At 49.9% G+C, this 23,547-nt stretch overlaps 1 protein-coding gene and 1 non-coding gene across 2 annotated transcripts; both read right to left on the reverse strand.

Moving 5' to 3' along the window:
- Nucleotides 1-1,710: 1,710 nt before the first annotated feature.
- Nucleotides 1,711-20,729, reverse strand: LOC116995634. Its single transcript, XM_033058490.1, has 6 exons — nt 20,648-20,729; nt 19,144-19,251; nt 17,730-17,849; nt 16,078-16,171; nt 9,879-9,967; nt 1,711-1,928 (listed from the first exon to the last, which is right to left on the reverse strand). The coding sequence occupies exons 1-6, from the start codon at nt 20,727-20,729 to the stop codon at nt 1,711-1,713; spliced, it is 711 nt and encodes a 236-aa protein (XP_032914381.1).
- TRNAK-CUU lies at nt 12,690-12,762 on the reverse strand. The gene has a single exon. It is a non-coding gene; the product is annotated as a tRNA-Lys (tRNA).
- Nucleotides 20,730-23,547: the final 2,818 nt, after the last annotated feature.

A 23,547-nucleotide genomic window follows, 5' to 3' on the forward strand; every position in this document is an offset into this window, starting at 1 on the left:
TGCTGGCTCCTTTTTTGGACATAAACCTCTGCTGGTTGGGGATTAATTCACCTGACAATATCATCCATTTCATCTGGTGGTTTGCACAATAACTGCTGTACTTACAACAGATCCGGGCTGTGCTGTGTGTTCAAACAGCCTGAGGAGCACAGCCCTCTCCAAGTCATCATCTGGGCTCTGTGTGAGGCTGCTGAGGAATTCTGCAGTGCTTTATCCACAATAAGCATCCTTCTGGACCTGGGCAGGAAACCTCAAACACAAAACCATGGGAATGGGGGTCACACTTTAAGCTTTCACTGCAGTCTCCAGTTGCCTTCATTGTCAAGGATTGCGAGCACTGGTGAGGTGCTGAAAATCATCTCCAGGTGTTTATGGTTACAGTTTATAAAGAACCATGTGAACTTTATACTTCCATGAGTATAATTTGAATTGCAGTTGATTTTAGCCTTTGTCTGCTGCAGGAGTTCATGTAAGCACTGAACTGGGAGAGATGGACTGGTTAAAATTGCCAGGAAGGCACTGGGGAAGAAAATGAAAGATAATAGGATGAAGAAGAATCCCAAAGATATTTGTGACAAGGCTTAAGGCATGGTGGCTTCAGGGAGCTTAGGGAACTGAGGATCCCCAGGAGAGGGAAGAGGTGATGGCTCCAGAGAGCACAAGCTGGAGACTTTTCCAGAGGTTTGGCAAGCCATGAATGCAGAGGGGCAGAGGATGAGAGTGGGGTGTGGAATTAGGGCAGCAGGGAGGTTCAGTACCTGCTGCATATCGAGCATGTTGTACCTCCAAGGAGACAATGGAACACGGGGGTGTGCACAGCTGGCATTCTAGGAACAGCTCTTTCAGCATTTATTCACTCTGAAGGAGTGGCTTGGGCTCCTGCCATTCAGTCCTGCCTGTCACTGAGCTCAAAAATAGCACTGTGGCTTTTAACCACAGAGCATTCAGAAGGGAGGGCTCTCTTCATGCTCACCCACAAGTTCAGAAGGTAATTCTGAGAGCTGCAGGAGATTGTCCAGGCTGGCAAAAACCCTGAGAAATGCTGTCAACAATGCTGTGAATCATCTGATCCTCCAAAACTACTGTTATTAACCCCAGGTGCTTGGAACTGAGACACTCACCAGCACCTTCACATTCCCTGATCAATTTGGCCAAGAAGACTCCAGAAAACTTCTAAATTGAAAGTTGATAAACAAGACAGGAATTTCTTCGAGGCTAAAGGCAAAAATACCTTCCAAACTTTAACACTGGAAAATGACTTTAAAATATTACCATGCTACCCTGATGAAAAATGCAAACATTGTAAGAAAAAAGCCTGGCATTTCACAAGAGGGCTCTCATGGGACTGATTTGAAGAGGCAGAGTTGGATGCTGTCTGCTGCCTCCTGGCTGCGGATACTCCAAATTATCTTTGATTACAGTAATTTCCAGACCATAAGGCACACCAGACTATATGCCGCACCCCCCGCCCCGGGAGTCGGCAAATTTTACGACTTTGTAGATAATATAAGGTGCACCAGACTATAAGGCGCACTTTTTTTTTTGCAGAGAGGAGCCGTGAGGCGTGCAATAAAGTAATGAACTACTGGCAGGTGCTCAATTTGCAAACATTTTTCAAAGATTGGTGTAGGTTTAAACACAGCTCCAGGCGCCCTCCCCGGACAGCGGGCCCTGGCACTCCCGAGCGCATCCAGCACCTGCTGGCACAGCTCACGGCTCCAGGTTCCCACCGCTCAGGCACACTGCGTCCCGGCTTCCCCCCGGTCGGTGGCGGTGGCGCTTCTCGCCCATTCCCCGCGGCCACAGGGGCTGCACCGCTGCTTTTCTGTGGCTGCTCAGGCCACGCCACTGCTGCCCTGATGCTGCCGCCGGGCAGGCTCTGCTCGGCTCGGGGCTGTTGCTGGTGCACAATTCTTGCTTCCCCGCACCTGGGACGGGGCCGGAAGCACACGGCTTCTCGTTCCCCCCAGCCCCGCGCCCAGGGTGGCGCTGCCCGGCTTCTAGTTTTGCCCGTGCCTGGGCCGGAGCCGGCAGCAGCTCCCTCCCTCACCACGCGGCTCCTGCCGGCCGTGGCCGCCCGCTCCCACCCCCCCTCGCAACTCGGCACTCCTGTGGTACCGCCCCCCTATTGCAGCTCACACTTCCAGTTTGGCAAATTTCACAACTTTGTCCATTATATAAGGTGCACTAGACTATAAGGCGCACTTCCGGGTTCGGGGGAAATTTCAGTCAAAAGGGTGAGCCTTATAGTCGTGAAATTACCGTACCTTTTGTCACTCACTGATCATAGAATCATGGAATGGTTTGCACTGGAATGGACTTTATGTAATTCCAACCTCTCTGCCATGGGCAGGGACACCTTCCACTATCCCAGGTTGCTCAGAGCCCCATCCAGCCTTGGACACTTGCAGGGATGGGGCAGCCCCAGCTTCTGTGGGAAACCTGTGCCAGGGTCTCACCAACCCCTGAGTACAGAACTTTAAATCTTTTCTGCTTCAAAACTGTTCACTCTTGTCCTGTCACTATCTGCTCATGTAAAAAATCACTCTCCCTCTTTTTTTACAAGCTCCCTGCAGGCCACTGGAAGGCCACAATGAGGGCACCCCAAAGCCTTCTCCTCTCCAGGCTGAACAATCCCAGTTCCCTCAGCCTTTGCTCCAGCAGAGCTGCTCCATCCCTCTGATCCCTTGCGTCCCTGCTCTGGCTCCAGCAGCTCCCTGTCCTTGCTGTGCTGGCCCAGGGCTGGTGCAGCCCTGCAGGGGGGTCTCAGCAGAGCGGGGCAGAGGGGCAGAATCCCCCCTCCCCTGCTGCCCTGGGGCTCTGGGTTGCAGCCAGCACAGGGGGGCTCTGGCTTGGGGCAGGGCCAGCTCTCACCCACAGCACCCCCAAGTCCTTCTGCCAGGGCTGCTCCCTCTGCTCATCCCCAGCCTGGATTGATGCCAGGCTTGTCCTGACCCAGGGGCAGCACCAGCACCTGGTCCTGTTAAACCCCCGAGATTCCCATGGGCCACTTCCAAGAAAGAACAGAATTTCTTGACAGATAATTTGTGACTCACCCCAGAGCAAACATCACACTCAGCACCTTGCAAAGTCACTCACCATTTGAAGCCTTTGCAGCAGCAAACCCAAACCAGCTCCAGAAAGTGCAGCCTGTGCTCAAAAGGAAACCAATCTGCCAGTGATGCTGTGAGCTCTGTAGCACTGTCAGTGCCACCTTTAAGGTGTTCTCTGTGTGTCCTGAGCCCTGCCTGCTCTTCTGACACCAAATCTGCAGTGGCAGTGCATCCTCCATGAAGTGCCCATTTGGCACTGAGGTCCTTTCCTTGCACTGGTACAACTCTCATTTAGAGTCAGATAAAATTATTTCCATGTGCAGTACAGGAGGTACTTCTTTCCTTTAAATAAAATATCACTTGTGTCTGAAATGTCTATTCATGTCTGCCTCTGCTTGGTTACTTCTAGGCAAAAGCTTCTGGCTTTTTAATGGTTTGGGCTGGTTTCTTTTAAGAACCTTGCCTTCATTCATTGTTTTCTCCCAAAATAAAATCAAAATCCCTTGGTTGTGATTTTTGCCAAGATGCTCAGAGCATTTGTTCCACCAAGTGTATCCTGAATTCCACAGGTGGCTTGAGACACACTTGGGATACAGGTCCATAGAAACAGCACAAGCCCTGAGCATCAGCTCTTGGAGCTGTCCCTGTCACAGGTTCTCCTTGCTAAAGGTCACTGATGGAGCCAGTCCTGTGTCCAGGATGTGCCCTCTGGGGCTGCTGCTGCCAGCCTGGCCTGTCCCAGGCAGTGTCACTCATTGCCCAGCTGCAGCAAGAATTAAACCAGCCTGGCATTCTCTGAGGCACTGAGCACAGAAGCAGCGAGGGCTCAGGTTGGGATTGCTTAGGGATTGCCTGGCCTTGGCATCAGCATTAGACCCTGAGCCCACCAGAGTGAGGAGGAAATGTTTCACCCTTCCCTGGCTGTAGGGATGCCAGAGGTAATCCAAGAATCACAAGTTCTAAAGGACAAGTTTATTGTAAAATGCAGATCACAAGATCAGAGAAGCGTGATCAAGAGCAGCACAGAGGCAGAGGAAACAAAGCACTTCCAATCAAACTTCTGCCCTTGCTAGGGATTTCCTTGCAAGCCAGAGCTGCTCCTAAGTCCTGAGACTTCCTGTGGCTTTCTGGGTTTAGTGGGATTTGTGTAGTTCCACAGAGGCCCCAGGGTGGCTTCCCCTTCCCACCCCTCTGGTGCACAGCTGCTGCCTCTGCTGCCTGCTGAAGGCTCCCAGTGAGGGCCAGTGGCTCCCAGGGAAGAGGCTTTTCCCTGGCCCTGCCTTCAGGAGAGCCCACTTGGGCCCAGGGGGCACATTCCAGCAGCTGCAATATGAAAACAGAAGGGCAGAAATCTATAACACAACACAGAATGCTCTCCCAGCCTCTGCAGTAAAGTGATTGCAAGCCAAGAGCCCCTCCAGCTCAGCTTCCTTCTGGAATAACTCTGCACATCCTGGGCTCTGACACTGACATTGTTCTGCTACAGCTCCATATTCTTCCTCTGCTCTTTGCAGATTGAAAGTCAGGGAAAGAAGTGCAAATCCATTTCCAAAGCATCTTGATGAGAGCAGTCAGTGAGGGGGAAGGCTGCTGTGAGGAACATCAAAAGGTGCTTTCAGGTCAGAAAGAGACAGCTTTTCCTGCAGGATTCCATTTTCCCTTCCAATGGCCACAGCATGCTGGGTAGAGATTGTTTGACAGAGCAAATGTTTTCCCAGTGGTAAACCAGGCCAGCAGTGTCACTTCCTCAAGGACTTCACAGAGCTTTCTCCATCCTGCAGCTGATGGAGAGAGCCATGAAAGGCACCAGTAAAGGAGGAATGATTCTGCCTCCAAGGACACACTAAGAAGGAAAATTCTTGGAGTCACAAAAGGCCCAGGGTCCCAAGAGCCACTAAAGCACATGGGGAGAGCATTGGTGACATTCCCTGTCACCTGATCACAGCTCACTTTTCCTGGTGCTCCCTATTTCTGCTGTTGGCTTGAATTTTCCTGAGCAGGAAAAGCACTCAGGAATCATATTCCTCCTGTGCCAATCTCCAAGGAAAAGAGGGCAGAGCACGGTGTGGCCATTCCCTGGGGGTCACTCTCAACACTTCTCAGCAGCTCCTTCACAGCTCACTGTGCCTTTCATTGTTCTGTTTTCTGTCCAGCTCAGTTTCTCTTGGCACTCTGCTCTTCAGGCCTTCGTGGTCTCTTGCTGCTCTCCATCCTGTGCCCTTTCCCAGCAGATCCCAAATCTGACACTCCTTCCCTTCCCCACACAGGACTGGGGCTGATTTCATGCCCAGAGCTGTGCTGCTGTAGGATCGTTTCCCTTCTGCTGATTCCCATTTCCCCACAGGCTCTGGGATCCCATGTGCTCATGGAACAGTCTGGGACAGCAGAAGGTTTATCCACACCCACCCCCTGACTTTGTCCTGTCCATCCTGGCAAGGACTGGCCTTGCCCTTCCCCACCAGATCCCAACCACAAATCTGTGCTGCCCTTCCCTTGTGGCTGCAGGCAAGGCCAGGCTGTGACCAGCTGGGGAAGGGTCTCCTTGGGCACAGGCAGGGCTGGGAACACTGGGCTGTGCATGGATGGGACTTGCAGAGCCAGGATCTGGTTGGGATCAGCCCTGGCCCCAGCCTGGACTCCTCTCCCCTGGCACTGCCTGCCTGCAGGTGCCACCTGTGGCATGAGACAGTCCCAGAGTGCTCCTGTGTGCCAGAGCCAGCTCTTCCAGAGGGGATCCAGCCAGGCTCACACAGCATCAGGGAAAGGCTGGGCTGAGCTTGGCCATGAGTCTGGAGGGGGCTGCAGGAGTCCCTGGGAGCAGAGATTGGGCAGGTGAAGAGAAATGAGACACATCCCATCCACGTTTCCTACAGCAAGCTGGGAGAACATATCAGCCTGGAGCTCTTGTTTTTTAGCTCTCCTTCTGATGCCTTTTTCAAATTGTTACAGTTTTTTTCACACATGTTTTGTGTTGATCGGGTTCCATGACAAGGGGCAGTTGATACATTACCAAATCCAATGACCGTGCAGTGATACCTGCTAACAGGTCCGTGTACACTGAATCTGATCGGGGAAAAAAACCAAATGTGATTCCATTCCTGACATACAGTGAAAGGCAAAGTGGCACCTCCTCAGCTCAGTTACTCTCACTGCCATCAGGAACTGCCTTGCTGCAATCTCCCTCCCAGTCCTCTCTTTTGCCCCCCACATCTCCACAAAAGTTTCTGGGCAATGCTTTCCCATGCAGAAACATTCCCCTGCTTTGCTCTCCTGCAGCCAATGGTGCTGCCATCACCCTCTCTCTTGTCCCTGCCTCCTGTCTCCTTCCTTTCCCCAGGGAACTGCATCCACTCCCATCCTTCCTTGCCCAGCACAACTACAGCTGTGTCCTCTCCTGCCATCCTGACAGGACAGCCCTGTGCTCCCTGGCACTGAAAGGCTCCCTGGCCTTGGCACAGCCATGTGCTCAAGCACCTGCATCTCCAGGAATCAGCTTCCCCCAAAGCACAGGCCCTGATCTCCCTTGGGCTCTCTGCTCTTTGCTCTGCCTTTGGCATTTTCCCTTCCCAGACACTGCATGGCAGGGACTTGCTGGAATGAGCTCACATGGTTAGGTCATGCTCCACGTTGTTGATCCACTTCCAGTTCCGCTCCTCTGGAGAGTATCTGAGACCAAGGAAGTAGTACCTATATCGTGATTGTGAGAGAAGGTAACTCTGGAAAGGAAGCCAACAATGGGAATATAATGAAACAATGAAAATGACATTTTCTTCAGCAGAGGCACAGAAGTCTCAGTGCTAAACAGCCAGCACAGAGAGTGCAGTGTGCACCCAGCTACAGCCACTCTGCCCAAGGCTCCAGAGCATGCATTTCTCCATTTTAGCAGCCCCTTATGAGTATAATAAATGTAAAAATACACCTGTGCTGCCATTATAGCTGTATGGTTTTTTTCAAGAGGTGTGACTCAATACGGGGGTACACTTTTCCCTTCTGATGAGGGTGGCAAAGCCTTCTCAGGTTTTGTCACAGCCATGGCTCTCACAAGGGAGTGTCTGTTCAACCTCCTTGGCCTGTGAGTAAATCCCTGTAGAACCCCAGCCGGCTGGGCAGGGAGTTTGCTCCTTCCCATGGCATCAGGCCTGGCCACAGAAGCTCCCAGGGCCAGCACTCCAAGGCCCAGGAGGCCTCTCCCTGGGCAGGGCTTGGCTCCCACTGCCAGCACTGGGGTGTCCATGGCTGGCAGCACGGCCCAGAGCCCAAGGACATGTGGCAGGAGCTGGCACAAGTGTCACTGCTCAGCCCTTGGCCAGGCAGCTCCAGCCCCTGAGCAGCTGCCCCAGCACTTGGATCTCACCAGCTCTTCCCTGCTCTCAATGATCACCAGGTCTGAGCCCATGGCAGCGCATTCTGCACGAGAGGAAGTCCAGTCCTTTTCTTTCTGCTCTGTAGAAAAGAAGTAGCACTTTCTCCCATGTTTTTTCCATGCTGGGGGACAGCCTGCAGAAGGGAAGAAGAGGTGTGGAAAATCCATGTTCACACTGACCAAAGGATGCCATGACAAAAGAGAGGTCAGAGAGGCAATTGCAGCCACACAAATGCCTGTGTGCTCTGCTCAGAATTGGCACCAGAGCACCAGGGATCCCCCACAGGCTCTGCAGCTGATCCCAGCCCAAAATCACCAGGCAGGAGCCAGACAGGGAGCAGCACAGCAAACATGATCCAGCCTTTGCCATCCTTGCTCAGGCCAGACAGAGAAATGCTCAGGGCACAAAAGCAGCTCTCCCATTGCCAGAGTCTGCTTTGCCTGATGCACAATTGGGCAGCAGAGGTGCTGCTGAAAGCACCAACATTTGTGTGCATTGCCAGGCAGGGCAGCAGCAGGAGCAGAGAGGGGGAGCTGGAAAGGGGGATGGCATTCAGGGAGACAGGGCCTGCAGGAGACACTTGGATTGGGCATCCAGCAGCTCCTAAAAACCACATGGAATTGCACTGGGATCAAAGGCTGGCAATGGAGGGGCCTTGGCAAAGCAGCACAGGCACATTGTCCATCCTGCTCCCTGCAGGGCTGGCTACCAGAGGCATTGTTCCTCCTGTCCCTGCCCTGCCTCACACTGCTCTGCTCTGGCAGCACAGAGGCATCACTTCTGCCCTGTGCAGCAGGAATGCAGAGCTGAGCCAGCCCTGCTTCCAAAGGAGGTGCAAATGCAAACCCTCCATGGGCTCCAGAGTTCTGACATGGCAGAGGGGTTGTTTGTTTTCCTTCTGAACAAATCCTCACACAGTTCCTTTTGTGTTCCCCTTAACAAGTCAATCCCACAGGCTCCTGGCTACTCCCTTTGGAATGACAGAGGATTGGCCTACCTGGTGCCTCTCCATGGCTGGGGTGTGACTTTGTTGAGCCCTCTTGGCTCGTGGGGGTCATTGGTGTTGTGTCCTGTTGACTGGTGGGGTACCACGGTGTTGAGACATTTTGGCTGGTGGAGGGCCATGTTTTTTGAGCCATTTTGGCTGCCTGCAGTTGGAACATCTGGAAATAAGAACACAATTTGTACTTGCAAGCAAAGACCACTATAGCATGAACTGTCAGAGCTTGCTGGACCTCTCTGACCCCCCATTACCCTACACAGAATGCAAACTCCTGCCTCTTTGCTCATGATGCTGCTATAAAAATTATAAAATGGTCAGGTCAGGTTCCACTGAGAAAAGGTTCATTTACACAAGTTGTATCTTAATAATGATTTAGTTTCTCGAGTTCCATCTGCATGGAAGGTTCTTTGTCTATTTATATTTCAGGTCACCAAGGCCATACTGAACCCACAAAGGAACTGTAACTAAAGCCACACCTGGATTCAAGTCTAAGGACTCCTCTCTCATGGTAAAGTTAAAGCTGCATAAATGCTAATTAAACGTGGTTACTTTGTGCTGGTTTAGAAGTTGATTTTAATTTCTCCCATCCCCTGGTGTTTGACACTTTATAAATGTCAGGGCAATGTCACATATCAACCCTGAACTCTTTGCCTTGAACAAGAACAATGAATTGCCTCCCCAGCCCTATTTCATAAGTTCCAAGGGCCAAGGCTTTGCCATGTCTTCTCCATGTGCTTCTCTGAGCAGGTGGCAAACTCTGGCACTTGAGAGTGATTGGTTGTGGAAGCTTCTTAAGTGTTCTCTGCTATCAAAGGATGGAAAGAAGAAATGGCATCTGAAATTTAAAATTGATGTCTTGAAAACATTCAGAGAAATTTTCAAATGGATTTTATTTTCTGGTGGCGATAACAATAATTTTTCGTCAAAATATATTTAACTATTTATGTAACTTAACAAGAGTAATGAACTCAATGCAGAGACTGAGGAGAAGGTTTTTACTAAAATAAGAAGCAAATAATTCCTTTAAGTTCTGACTTTGATGCTTCCTTCAAGTGAGTTGTAATTCATAAGCTTGGTAAGATTTTTGCTGTCACATCTTGGCATCATAAAACAACATCATCACCTTGAAATACCCTCAAGGATGGCAATCACAAGACCAACAGGCATTATTTGATCTTGACTTGTTTCCTCAAAACATTTGTACCATAAATCCTCAGTGTCTGAACATTGTCATTTTCTCTTTTGACACACCATTTATTCTTTTGGAATTTTGAACATTCAAACCCATCAACTTTTCTGCAGATTTCCCCCTACAGCCATGAGTAGCTAAAAGCTGCTGTCCTTGACCTTCCCACCAGACTTCTGCCCCTCCTGGCTTGGGATGTCATGGCCTGGCCATCAGGCAGTGGCAGAGAGACACAAATGAATGTCCAGGCTTCCATTTTCAGCAGGGCTTACCTGGGACTGTCCAAGACAGAGTGAGGGCCAGCACAGCCAGAACCAGGACAACAACCAGCACAGCAATGTGTGCTCTGGAACAAGGCCTTCTACCTGCAAGGGACAGAAAAAGAAAGGTGTGGGCAACAGCTGGACAGAAGAACCTTCCCTCTGCATTCCCAAGCTGCCCTTTTCAGGCTCACACTGGGACTCTGGAGATTTCCAGATTTCCATGCTGGAGCCAGGCTCAATGTCCTGGTGCTTCCACACTGGCTCTGGAGCCCTGTGCTCAGGGAGCTGAACAGATCCCAACCTAACAATGGATTCAGGAGAGGTGAAAAGCTGGAGAGTCATCATTCAGGAAGCGGGATTGGTCCAGCCTGTTTCAGGAAGTACAGAAGGTGCTCCAGATGCAAAGATTTCAGTGGGAATATTCAGCCTAAAGAAGCCCTTGGCTTTGCAGGTTTGTCATTTCTGCAGGATTAAATCTTTCCTAGAGCAGGAGGTGGCAGCTGTGAGGACATTGTGCTGGCAATAACTGGGGGAGGACACATCCTATGTGTCAGCAGCAATTCCCAGCTGAAGATGGCAGATTCCTTTGGCTTTGGTGCCCAGGGCAGATGGAATGTGGCAGGAGCAGTGCCATGCCCAGCCTGATGTGCTGGTGAGCCCCAGACTCAGGGGGAGCCAGCAGTGCCCTGGCAGCCCAGAGGGCAAAGCCTGTCCTGGCCATCAAACACAGCCTCAGCAGCCCCTGGGAGAGGGGATCATCCTGCTGTGCTCAGGATCCCCTCGATGGGATCTCCTGGAGCCCCAGGGGCACCTCTGGGCCTCTTGGCATTGGACACCAGCTGGAAACAATCCCCATAAAGCCACTGGCTTCTGCCCCTGCATGGCAGAGAGCAGAAGGGAGATGGGCAAGGGGAAAAGTGGGACAACTCCTGGGCTGGGATAAGACAGTTTAGTAGAAAAAGAGAAACCTGCATGCAAGCAAAGCAAAGCAAAGCAGGGAATTCATTCCCTCTTCCCATGGGCAGGCAGGGTTCCAGGCAGGCCCAGGAGAGCAGGGCTCCAGCACAAGTGACAGTGACTTGGGAAGACTGAATTGACTGGAAAACTGCCAGGCTGTGTCACTGAGGTGACTCTGGCACTCAGTATTTTGTCTGGATGGGAGTAAGATGCACCATCCATCACAGCTGGGTGCTATTTAAGGAGCACTGGCTTGTGACCTGGAAGGCTCCTCTGGGATCCCTGATGCCAACACATTGCATTTTCATCCTATCTGGTGAAATTAAAGGGCATTAATTAGACTGAGTTTAACAGTAAGGAAACATTTAGGACTCAAGAAAATTAATTCAAATTTAATTATCAGTGATTATTCATGCTCCAAACCTGTCTCCCAGATCCAAGGGAATTGGTTGCTATTCTCTCCCAGTGAAGCTGCACTGAGAACATTTCTTGGTCTCCCAAGATTCTTGGTGTCATTCGGTATCAGCAATGCTTTCTGCAGAGTTTTCTTCTGTAAGGCCATTTGTGTCATTGAGTTTCTAAACTTAATTTGCATGATTTACTCAGAATCTGGGTTTGATCATGGAAGGGTGTCAAGTTTCCTCAATTATGAAATGATGGAGAGTAAATTACAAAACCATCCAAAATTTCAAAATGATTCCTTGAAAATTTTCAAAAGAAGTGCCACATTGCTCTGATTTTGATTTCTTTTATTTTTAATTGTTTTTAATGCAGATGGTGATGTTTACTTTCTCTAAAATATCATGTGTTGTTATAAAGTGAGTATGCATATAGAAATTGAGCACAAGGCTTTGATTTGAAGACAGTGAAAAGAGCTCCATTTAAAATTTCACCTTGAAATTCGCTGACTTTATGAAGTTAGCTTTTATTCTTAATTATTTTAAGATTCAAATATTCACCCATATCCCAATTAAAAGTGCAATAGTCATTATCTGATTTTGTTTCTTTAAAACATTTCCATAATAAATTCTTAAATGTTTGAACACTGTCAGTTTCCTATCAGGTTTTGTCTTTTTTTTTGTTTTTCTTTTTTTTATTTTTAAATATAACCCTTCAAACCACTTGATTCTCTGACACATTTCCTCTTACAGCCATGGTTGGCTGAAAACTGCCATCCTTTACCTCCCAACCAAACCTCTGTTCCTCCTGGCCTTGGATGTTGTTGTGAGTTGGCCAGGTTTAGAAATTTTTCCCATTATTATGTTAAGCTAGCCGGGATGGCTCTCCCATTAGCCGTTAAGAGCTGGAGACAAAGGACTAGCTGAAGCAACCTGATAGCTCCATTAGGGAAAGGTGGAGTCCTGCTTTTGTTTTCGGCAAGTAAGAGGACACTGGGGGTAGGAGAACTTTTACAGCTCGCAGGCCGAACTCGAGGAGAGAGGTTCCTTTTCTCCTGTTGGGATCAGGCTTCTTGGATTTAGACTGCTAAAGCTTCCTGCTTCCTCTGAACAACTGGGAACTGGGACGCCCACGGTGAGCAGAATTTCCTTCCTCACCTTTTTCTTCCACCTGGGGCGGTGAGCCCACCTCGCCCCCTCCCCTGCCCCTGCAGCAGCCGCGACTGAGAGGCCGCCCGCCCTGGTCCATCGGAGAGCCATCGGTGACTGAAAAAGGGACTGGGACTGAATTCCATTCTGTTCTGTCACTGTTTTTTTTTCTTTCGTATAGCTGATGCTGTTTTTGTTTGTCTTATAAATATATCAGTAAAGAACTGTTATTCCCAACCTATACCTTTTTTGCCTGAGAGTTCCTGAATTTCCTTTTCCTGGCAATACTGTCCCTTTAAACCAGGACAGATCTTGGTACCCAACGTGGGGATTGAACCCACGACCCTGAGATTAAGAGTCTCATGCTCTACCGACTGAGCTAGCCGGGCCGGACATGCTGGAGCTCCAGTACGAGCTGGAGTCCAAGGCAGCAAGGTGGTATGCCACCATTGACATTGCCAACGCATTTTTCTCCATTCCCCTGGCAGCAGAGTGCAGGCCTCAGTTTGCCTTTACATGGAGGGGCGTGCAGTACACGTGGAATCGTCTGCCCCAGGGGTGGAAACACAGCCCCACCATCTGTCATGGATTGATCCAGGCTGCACTGGAAAAGGGTGAGGCTCCAGAACACCTGCAATACATCGATGACATCATTGTGTGGGGGAACACGGCAGTGGAGGTATTTGAGAAAGGAGAAAAGATCATACAGATTCTGCTGAGAAGCCAGCTTTGCCATTAAAAAGAGCAAAGTCAAAGGACCTGCCCGAGAGATCCAGTTCCTAGGAGTAAAGTGGAGTAAAGTGGCAAGATGGACGGCGCCAGATCCCCACTGAGGTCATCAATAAGATCACCGCAATGTCTCCACCAACCAGCAAGAAGGAAACACAAGCTTTCCTAGGTGCCATAGGCTTTTGGAGAATGCACATTCCTGAGTACAAGCCAGATTGTGAGCCCTCTCTACCTGGTCACCCGTAAGAAGAACGATTTCCACTGGGGTGCTGAGCAGCAGCAAGCCTTTGCCCAGATCAAGCAGGAGATCGCTCATGCAGTGGCCCTTGGCCCAGTCAGGACGGGACCAGAGGTAAAGAATGTGCTTTATTCTGCATCCGGGAACCATGGTTTGTCCTGGAGCCTTTGGCAGAAGGTGGCTGGGGAGACTCGAGGCCGAACCTCTGGGATTCTGGAGCCGGAGCTACAGAGGGTCTGAAGCCAACTACACTCCCACAGAGAAGGAGATCTTGGCTGCCTATGAAGGAGTCCAAGCTGCCTCAGAGGTGATTGGGACGGAAGCACAACTCCTCCTGGCACCCCGACTACCAGTGCTGGGGTGGATGTTCAAAGGAAAGGTTCCCTCTACCCACCACGCCATCGACAGCCACATGGAGCAAGTGGATTGCCCTCATCACGCAACACGCCCGCATCGGAAACCCAAATCGCCCTGGGATTTTGGAGATAATTACGAACTGGCCAGAAGGTGAAAACTTTGGTCTCGCCGATGACGAGGAGCAAGAACAAGTGAGCCGCGCTGAGGAAGCCCCACCGTATAACCAACTGCCAGCAGATGAAACATGCTATGCTCTTTTCACCGACGGCTCCTGCCGCGTCGTGGGGATGAACCGGAAGTGGAAAGCAGCCGTATGGAGCCCCACACGACAGGTTGCACAAGCTACTGAAGGAGAAGGTGGATCAAGTCAATTTGCTGAACTCAAAGCTGTTCAGCTGGCCCTGGACATTGCTGAAAGAGAGAAGTGGCCAAAGCTCTACCTTTATACTGACTCGTGGATGGTAGCCAATGCTCTGTGGGGTTGGCTGGAAAGGTGGAAAAAAGGCAAACTGGCAACGTAGGGGAAAACCAATCTGGCTGCCGACGAGTGGAAAGACATTGCCACCCAGGGTAGAGAAGCTACCTGTGAAAGTTCGTCACGTGGATGCCCATGTCCCAAAGAGTCGGGCTAATGAGGAACACCAACACAACGAGCAGGTTGATCAGGCCTCAAAGATAGAGGTGTCACAAATAGACCTGGATTGGCAACACAAGGGAGAATTGTTCCTGGCTCGATGGGCCCATGACGCCTCAGGTCATCAGGGCAGAGATGCCACGTATAAGTGGGCACGAGACCGAGGGGTGGATCTAACCATGGACAGTATCTCTCAAGTCATCCATGACTGTGAGACGTGCGCTGCCATCAAACAGGCCAAGCGAGTGAAGCCCCTCTGGTATGGTGGGCGTTGGTCCAAATATAAGTACAGGGGAGGCCTGGCAGATTGACTACATCACACTGCCTCAGACCCGCCAAGGCAAGCGCTACGTGCTGACCATGGTGGAAGCCACCACCGGATGGTTGGAGACCTACCCTGTGCCTCACGCCACTGCTCGGAACACCATCCTGGGCCTTGAGAAACAGGTCCTTTGGAGGCATGGCACCCCTGAGAGAATTGAGTCAGACAACGGGACTCATTTCAAGAACAGCCTCATAAACAGCTGGGCTAGGGAACACAGCATTGAGTGGGTGTACCACATCCCCTACCATGCACCTGCAGCTGGGAAGGTCGAACGGTGCAATGGCCTGCTTAAAACCACCTTGAAGGCACTTGGTGGGGGGACTTTCAAGAACTGGGAAAGTAATCTACCAAAGGCCACATGGTTAGTGAATACCCGAGGTTCCACTAACCGAGCAGGCCCTGCCCAATCTGAGCTCTTGGGAACACCAGATGGGGATAAGGTTCCAGTGGTACACATGAGAGGTATGCTAGGGAAAACTGTTTGGGTGAACTCTGCCTCCAGCAAAGACAATCCTGTCCGTGGGGTGGTTTTGCTCAAGGACCAGGTTGTACCTGGTGGGTGATGCAAAAGGATGGAGAAACCCGATGCATACCCCAAGGAGACCTTGTTCTAGGGGTGAACTACCTATGATACTGTGTCTGTAACTGCATGTATGTATGTAATTTAAAGGTTCTAATTTAATGTAGTATGTTAGCATGGAAAAAATTTGGGGTGGATAATGTTGTGGGTTGGCGAGGTTTAGAAATTTTTCCCATTATTATGTTAAGCTAGCCGGGATGGCTCTCCTATTAGCCGTTAAAGAGCTGGAGATAAAGGACTGCTGAAGCAACCTGATAGCTCCATTAGGGAAAGGTGGAGTCCTGCTTTTGTTTTCGGCAAGTAAGAGGACACTGGGGGTAGGAGAACTTTTACAGCTCGCAGGCCGAACTCGAGGAGAGAGGTTCCTTTTCTCCTGTTGGATCAGGCTTCTTGGATTTGGACTGCTAAAGCTTCCTGCTTCCTCTGAACAACTGGAACTGGGACGCCCACGGTGAGCAGAATTCCTTCCTCACCTTTTCTTCCACCTGGGGCGGTGAGCCCACCTCGCCCCCCTGCCCCTGCAGCAGCCGCGACTGAGAGGCTGCCCTGCCCTGCTCCATCGGAGAGCCATCGTGACTGAAAAAGGGACTGGGACTGAATTCCATTCTGTTCTGTCACTGTTTTTTTTTCTTTCGTATAGCTGATGCTGTTTTTATTTGTCTTATAAATATATCAGTAAAGAACTGTTATTCCCAACCTATACCTTTATTTGTGCCTGCGAGTTCCTGAATTTCCTTTTCCTGGTAATACTGTCCCTTTAAACTGGGACAGATCTCATGGCCTGCACCTCAGTCAGTGGCACAGAGACACAAATTAATTGTTGTTATTACATTTAGAGCACTTACATGGGAGCATCTGAAACACAGCAGTGAGGAGGAGCAGGATTATCTCAGTAACCAGGACAGCAACTCGTGTTGTGGAACAGCAGCTTTTGCCTAGAGAGAGACAGAAAAAAGGAAAGATTAGGGGAGCAGCTGCAATAAAGCCCCTTCCCTCTGCATCCCAAGGTGCCTTTTCAGGCTCCCACTGGCAATCTGGAACCTTCCAGCTTTCCCTGCTGGAGCCAGGCTCAATGTCCTGCTGCTTCCCCACTGGCCCTGGAGCCCTGTGCTCAGGGAACTGAACAGATCCCAGCCCAGCAATGGATTGAGGAGAGGTGAAAAGCAGGAGAGTCCTCCCAGCCTGGATTGCACAAGGACACACAGAGGGTGGGTGGGTGAGAGAGGGGATGCCTGAAGGGGAGGGGGCTCAGTAAAGGGGAGCTGAAAAGGGCTGCTCTGAGAGATTGGCATCCAGGCAGGATGGGTGGCTCTGCAGGAAACATTCAGCAGAGAAGGGCATGGTATGGAAGATGAATGAATCCCTTGTGCCAGGATTGACTGAGTAAGAACTGGGCAGATCTGTCAGTTCAAGGCAGCTCCTTGTGAGAGCCTCAAGAACTGTAAGATGTATGGCCTAGATACAACAGGGATATACTGACAAATCCCAAGGGATATCTGCTGGGAGATAATGCTAATGCTGTTTTTCACCCCATTCTGAGAGCTCTCTTTCCATCCAGGCACTAGCAGGTAACAGATCTGATGTGAATTCACAATAAGTAAATAAAAAGAAAGTTCTAGAGGATCTCTGGGAACATCAGCTCTGCTGTGCTGAGCACACATCAGCAGAGTGGTTCAGGTTTGAATTGACATTTTCACATCCCCAGGTCCATCTCCCTGCTCAGGTGTTGGTCAGAGCAGGATGTCCAGGACCACAAAATAAGACACAGAATGTTCCATATTTATGTAACGCTCAAAACCATCCAGGTATCAAGCACTGAGCCCCCTTGGTTCAATCTCCACACAGAGAAAAGATTTTCTGTCAGTTTAAATGAATTCTGCTGGCTTGTGGAATTAACATCAGTGATGTTCAATTTGTGAACACTGCATTGGATTCACTGTCAAAGTAAAGAGAGCCAATTAGAACAAGAATAGAGATGGTAAAAGGATGCCATGACAAAAGAGAGGTCAGAGAGACAATTGCAGCCACACAAATGCCTGTGTGCTCCTGCTCAGAATTGGCAACAGAGCACCAGGGATCCCCCACAGGCTCTGCAGCTGATCCCAGCCCAAAATCACCAGGCAGGAGCCAGACAGGGAGCAGCACTGCAAACATGATCCAGCCTTTGCCATCCTTGCTCAGGGCACACAGAGAAATGCTCAGGGCACAAAAGCAGCTCTCCCATTGCCAGAGTCTGCTTTGCCTGATGCACAATTGGGGCAGCAGAGGTGCTGCTGAAAGCACCAACATTTGTGTGCATTGCCAGGCAGGGCAGCAGCAGGAGCAGAGAGGGGGAGCAGGAAAGGGGGATGGCATTCAGGGAGACAGGGCCTGCAGGAGACACTTGGGTTGGAGATCCAGCAGCTCCTAAAAACCACATGGAATTGCACTGAGATCAAAGGCTGGCAATGGAGGGGCCTTGGCAAAGCAGCACAGGCACATTGGATTGCCTACCTGGAGCCTCTCCATGGCTGGGGGGTGACTTTGTTGAGTCCTCTTGGCTGGTGGGGGACAGTGGTGTTGAGACATTTTGGCTGGGGGAGGTCAATGCTGTGGAGTCCTGTTGGCTGCCTGCTGTTGGACCATCCAGAAATCAGAATACAGTTTGTACTTGCAAGGAATGACCCCTGTGGCACACAGTGTCAGAGCTCTGCTGCACCTCTTGGGCTCCCCCATCACCCAACACAAAATGCCAACTCCCCTCTTTGCTCATTCCCTGCAAACAGCCCCCAGAGCTGCAGCACACCAAGGTGTGGCCTTGGTTCCAAAGGGCCAAACTCTGGAACTGAGCCAGAACTGCTCCAGCCCTTCTCAGAGCAAAGTGGATGTGAGCACAGCACACACAGATCCACAGCAATGAGAGACAAATGACATCACTGCACATTTTGTGCTCTATTCAATGCAGCTAATTCCACCTCCTTAGGTTGTCCTATCTGTTTATTATTTGTGTTTAATTTGCCCTGTCTCTGGTATTGCCCATTTGATACACATCAGAGCACTATCAGATATGTTCCCTGTACTCTTTGCCTTGAAATACAAAAAGCAATTACCCCACCTAAGCCTGTGTTTTACACCAAACACATTAAAGGTGTTGACAATTGTTCACCACTGCTGAGAAGTTGGGAGACTCTGGGATGTGAGTGGGGTTGGTTGTGGAAACGTTTCAGACTTACTGAATTATCAAAATATGGAAAGAGACAACAAGTAATATCTGACATTTAAAACTTATCCCTTGAAAATTTTCAAAGAATATACCACATGGCTCTAATACTAATTATGTTTTTCATGGAGATATAAATATTTTCTTTCTGTGGAATGAATGCATCTTTCTAGGTGGCTCAGATGTTTTTATGAGATCAGTGATACCCATTCAGACACTGAGCACAAGGCTTTTCTTTCAGAAAGGTGACAAAAATTCCTTTAAGGTGTAACTTTGCCATCTCTCTCAAACGAGCTTTTATTCAGAATTATTTTCAGAGTTTTGGTATCACACCTGGGTGCCGTGATAGAATATCATCAACTCAAAATATTCTCAAGGATTGCAGTCACATTAAGGATAAGCATTATCTGATCTTTACTTGTTTCTTTAAAACATTTGTATCGTCAATTCTACAGCATTTGAAACTTGTCAGTTTTCTATTGTGTTTTGGATTTTTATCTGATGGATTTTAAAACTTTCAAACCACTTCCCTTTGTTTTTTTGTTTTTTACACATTTCCTCTTACAGCAATAGTTGGCTAAAAACTGCTGTCCTTTGCCTTCACACCACACTTCCACTGCCCTGGCTTTGGATGTCCTGGCCTGCACCTCAGTCAGTGGCACAGAGACACAAATTCCTGGCCAGGGTTACACTTTTAGCAGGACTTACCCCTGAGTGTCACATACAGGGCTATGACCACTACGAGGATCATCACAGCCAGGACAGCAGCCAGTGCAGCAACTCTGGAACTCAGAGCTCTGGAGCAATGGCTTTTACCTGGAGAGGAGCAGAAACACAGATCTGGGCAGCAGCTGCAATAAAGCCCCTTCCCTCTGCATCCCAAGGTGCCTTTTCAGGCTCCCACTGGCAATCTGGAGCCTTCCAGCTTTCCCTGCTGGAGCCAGGCTCAATGTCCTGCTGCTTCCCCACTGGCCCTGGAGCCCTGTGCTCAGGGAACTGAACAGATCCCAGCCCAGCAATGGATTGAGGAGAGGTGAAAAGCAGGAGAGTCCTCCCAGCCTGGATTGCACAAGGACACACAGAGGGTGGGTGGGTGAGAGAGGGGATGCCTGAAGGGGAGGGGGCTCAGTAAAGGGGAGCTGAAAAGGGCTGCTCTGAGAGATTGGCATCCAGGAAGGAAACCAGCTCTTTTCTGGAAGGTAGGGATAAGTATTGGATAAGATTTGTGCACAAAATAAGAAAGCAGCTGGCAGGCATTTCCTAGAAAGGCACAAGAGGAGATACATAAAAATGTTATTGAAACTATATTTAAAACTTGAAATTATAAGGAAAGTGAACAATTCAATCAGGTGACATCTACTGTGGTTCTCTGTCAAGTTAACTGTGAATTCACTTGTTGAAAGGGGTGATAAACCCCTGTTTCCTGGGGTGTTCATAACTCCACACGTCTGAAAAGCCATGCAGAGGGTTCACAATATGAACTGAAGACAATCACTGGGTGGCAAGAAGTAATTTCTGTCTGAGTGAAAGGTGGAAAAGAAAGACAGAAAAATGAAAATGAAATATAGGAACCCATTGTATGAAACCTGAATTTTTTGAGAAGCATTTTTATGAAGACATTGCAAAACAAGTGCAAACACGCAATAATTTTAAACTCAGTAAAAAAATAAGTCCTCGGTTAGAGTTTCGCAAAGTGTTTGACCCTAAATCAGACTAAACCTGTCCATGAACCATTTCACACCTGTGCATTACACCAGCAGTTGGTACAGCCAGAGCAGCAGGAGGAGCCCTCAGGCAATGCCTGCTGTGCTCAGGGAGCAGGAACAGCTGTGCACCAGATGCTGCAAACTCCAGCAACAGCAGCCACTCCATCCTCAGCACTTTGCTGCAGGAATCTCGGTCTGCTGGGGGACACCAGGCCTGGGGCACGAGCAATGGATGCTCAGCTCTGGAATAGTCTCCAAAATGGATAAAAACTGCTCCTCATATCACACCAGAGACACTGCCTCACACTTGCACCTTAGCAAGAGAAAAGTAGATCTGATAACAACTTGTCTTTGTAAATATAAACAACCCTATCTGGACACTGCACCTGCAGTTTTCCAGCACTGGCCCTCATGCTTCCCTTGTGCTCCAAGGAACTCTCTCAACAGATATGGGAGAGAGAAACTGGAGAATGCAAAGAAAGCTCAGTGCTCAGCACTGGACCTACCTTGGACATCAGGGACCGTCTGGATTCTGGGTCTGGTTAATTCAGGCAAGTTCAAGTAAGAGTTCATGACATTTTCTGCCATTCTTGTTCCCCTCTGTTCTCTCCTCCTTCAGCTGTTCTGAGAGTGATGCTCTGGGCTGGGTACAACTCAGAGCTCCCTCCTATTTCTAAACTTAAGCAGGAACTTCCTCACTCTTCCAGTAACGCATAAACTTCTAATGAAAAGAGAAGTCTATTTCTGCTTCATCTTTTGATGGCACAGCATTTTCTGCCAGTGACATGAGGAAATATAAGCTCATGATCTCCCTGAAGTCACTTCTGTTGGGAAGTGCTTCTGGCAGTGGACGTGTCTTGAGTTCCCAAAGCTTCACACACCCCCACACAAGCACTGCTTTGTGTTTTGGAAAGAAAAGCTTTATTCCATGCAATGGAAAGGAGATGAACTGTACAGGGGCCCAGCACTCAGCCCAGGCAGTTGAGTGGAGCTCTCTGGGGCACCCAGAGCACATCAATAGATCTGCCCTGTCCTGTGCTCAATCTCCAAGGAAAAGAGGGCAGAGCACGGTGTGGCCATTCCCTGGGGGTCACTCTCACACTTCTCACCAGCTCCTTCACAGCTCACTGTGCCTTTCATTGTTCTGTTTTCTGTCCAGCTCAGCTTCTCTTGGGATTCAGTTCTTCAGGCCTTGCTGGCTCCTTTTTTGGGCATAAACCTCTGGTGTTTGGGGATTAATTCACCTGACAATACCATCCATTTCATCTGGTGGTTTGCACAATAACTGCTGTACTTACAACAGATCCGGGCTGTGCTGTGTGTTCAAACAGCCTGAGGAGCACAGCCCTCTCCAAGTCATCATCTGGGCTCTGTGTGAGGCTGCTGAGGAATTCTGCAGTGCTTTATCCACAATGAGCATCCTTCTGGACCTGGGCAGGAAACCTCAAACACAAAACCATGGGAATGGGGGGTCAGACTTTAAGCTTTCACTGCAGTCTCCAGTTGCCTTCATTGTCAAGGATTGTGAGCACTGCTGAGGTGCTGAAAATCATCTCCAGGTGTTTATGGTTACAGCTTATAAAGAACCATGTGAACTTTATACTTCCATGAGTATAATTTGAATTGCAGTTGATTTTAGCCTTTGTCTGCTGCAGGAGTTCATGTAAGCACTGAACTGGGAGAGATGGACTGGTTAAAATTGCCAGGAATGCACTGGGGGAGAAAATGAAAGATAATAGAATGAAGAGGAATCCCAAAGATATTTGTGACAAGGCTTAAGGCATGGTGGCTTCAGGGAGCTTAGGGAACTGAGGATCCCCAGGAGAGGGAAGAGGTGATGGCTCCAGAGAGCACAAGCTGGAGACTTTTCCAGAGGTTTGGCAAGCCATGAATCCAGAGGGGCAGAGGATGAGAGTGGGGTGTGGAATTAGGGCAGCAGGGAGGTTCAGTACCTGCTGCATATCGAGCATGTTGTACCTCCAAGGAGACAATGGAACATGGGGTGTGCACAGCTGGCATTCTAGGAACAGCTCTTTCAGCATTTATTCACTCTGAAGGAGTGGCTTGGGCTCCTGCCATTCAGTCCTGCCTGTCACTGAGCTCAAAAATAGCACTGTGGCTTTTAACCACAGAGCATTCAGAAGGGAGGGCTCTCTTCATGCTCACCCACAAGTTCAGAAGGTAATTCTGAGAGCTGCAGGAGATTGTCCAGGCTGGCAAAAAGCCCTGAGAAATGCTGTCAACAATGCTGTGAATCATCTGATCCTCCAGAACTACTGTTATTAACCCCAGGTGCTCCGAACTGAGACACTCACCAGCGCCTTCACATTCCCTGATCAATTTGGCCAAGAAGACTCCGGAAAACTTCTACAATGAAAGTTGATACGTAAGACAGGAATTTCTTCAAGGCTAAAGGCACAAATACCTTCCAAACTTTAACACTGGAAAAGGACTTAAAAATATTACCATGCTACCATGATGAAAAATGAAACATTGTAAGAAAAAAGTCTGGAATTCCACAAGAGGGCTCTCATGGGACTGATTTGAAGAGGCAGGGTTGGATGCTGTCTGCTGCCTCCTGGCTGCAGCTACTCCAAATGATCTTTGATTATAGTAATTTCCAGACCATAAGGCACTCCAGATTATATGGCGCACCCCCCGGGAGTCGGCAAATTTTGCAACTTTGTAGATCATATAAGGCGCACCGGACTATAAGGCGCACTTTTTTTTTACATCAAAGAGCTGTGCGGCGTGCAACAAAGTAACGAATTACTGGCAGGTACTCAATTTGCAAACATTTTGCAAAGATTGGTTCAGCTTTAAACGCAGCCCCAGGCGCCCTCCCCGGGCAGCGGGCCCCGGCACTCCATCCCGCAACCATCGCCAGCTCACGGCTCCAGGCCTTCACCGCGCAGCCACACTGCATCCTGGCTTACCCTCGGCTGGCGGCGGCGGCGCTTCTCGCCCCTTACCTGTGGCCACAGGGGCTGTGCCGCTGCCGCCACTTTCCTGCAGTCGCCCGGGACACTCCGCTGCTGCCCCGATGCTGCTGCTGGGTGGGCTCTGCTCGGTTCGAGGTTGTTGCGGTCTCACACTTCTCGTTCCCCCCGCGCCAAGGCCGGGGCCGCCCAGCTTCTCGTTTCCTCCGCGCCCGGGCCCGGGCCGGCACTGCGCGGCTTCTCGTTCCCCATGCCCCCGAGTCCTGGGTGGCGACGTCCGACTTCTAGTTTCGCCCGTGCCCGGGCCAGGGCCGGCGGCAGCTCCCTCCATCACTGTGCGGCTCCTGCCAGCCGTGACTGCCCGCTCCCGCCCCCCCTCGTGACTCAGCGCTCCTGTGGCACTGCCCCCCTATTGCAGCTCACACTTCCAGTTTGGCAAATTTCGCAACTTTGTCCATTATATAAGG

The sequence above is a fragment of the Catharus ustulatus genome, chromosome 4 (genome assembly GCF_009819885.2).
Source record: "Catharus ustulatus isolate bCatUst1 chromosome 4, bCatUst1.pri.v2, whole genome shotgun sequence".
NCBI lineage: Eukaryota > Metazoa > Chordata > Aves > Passeriformes > Turdidae > Catharus > Catharus ustulatus.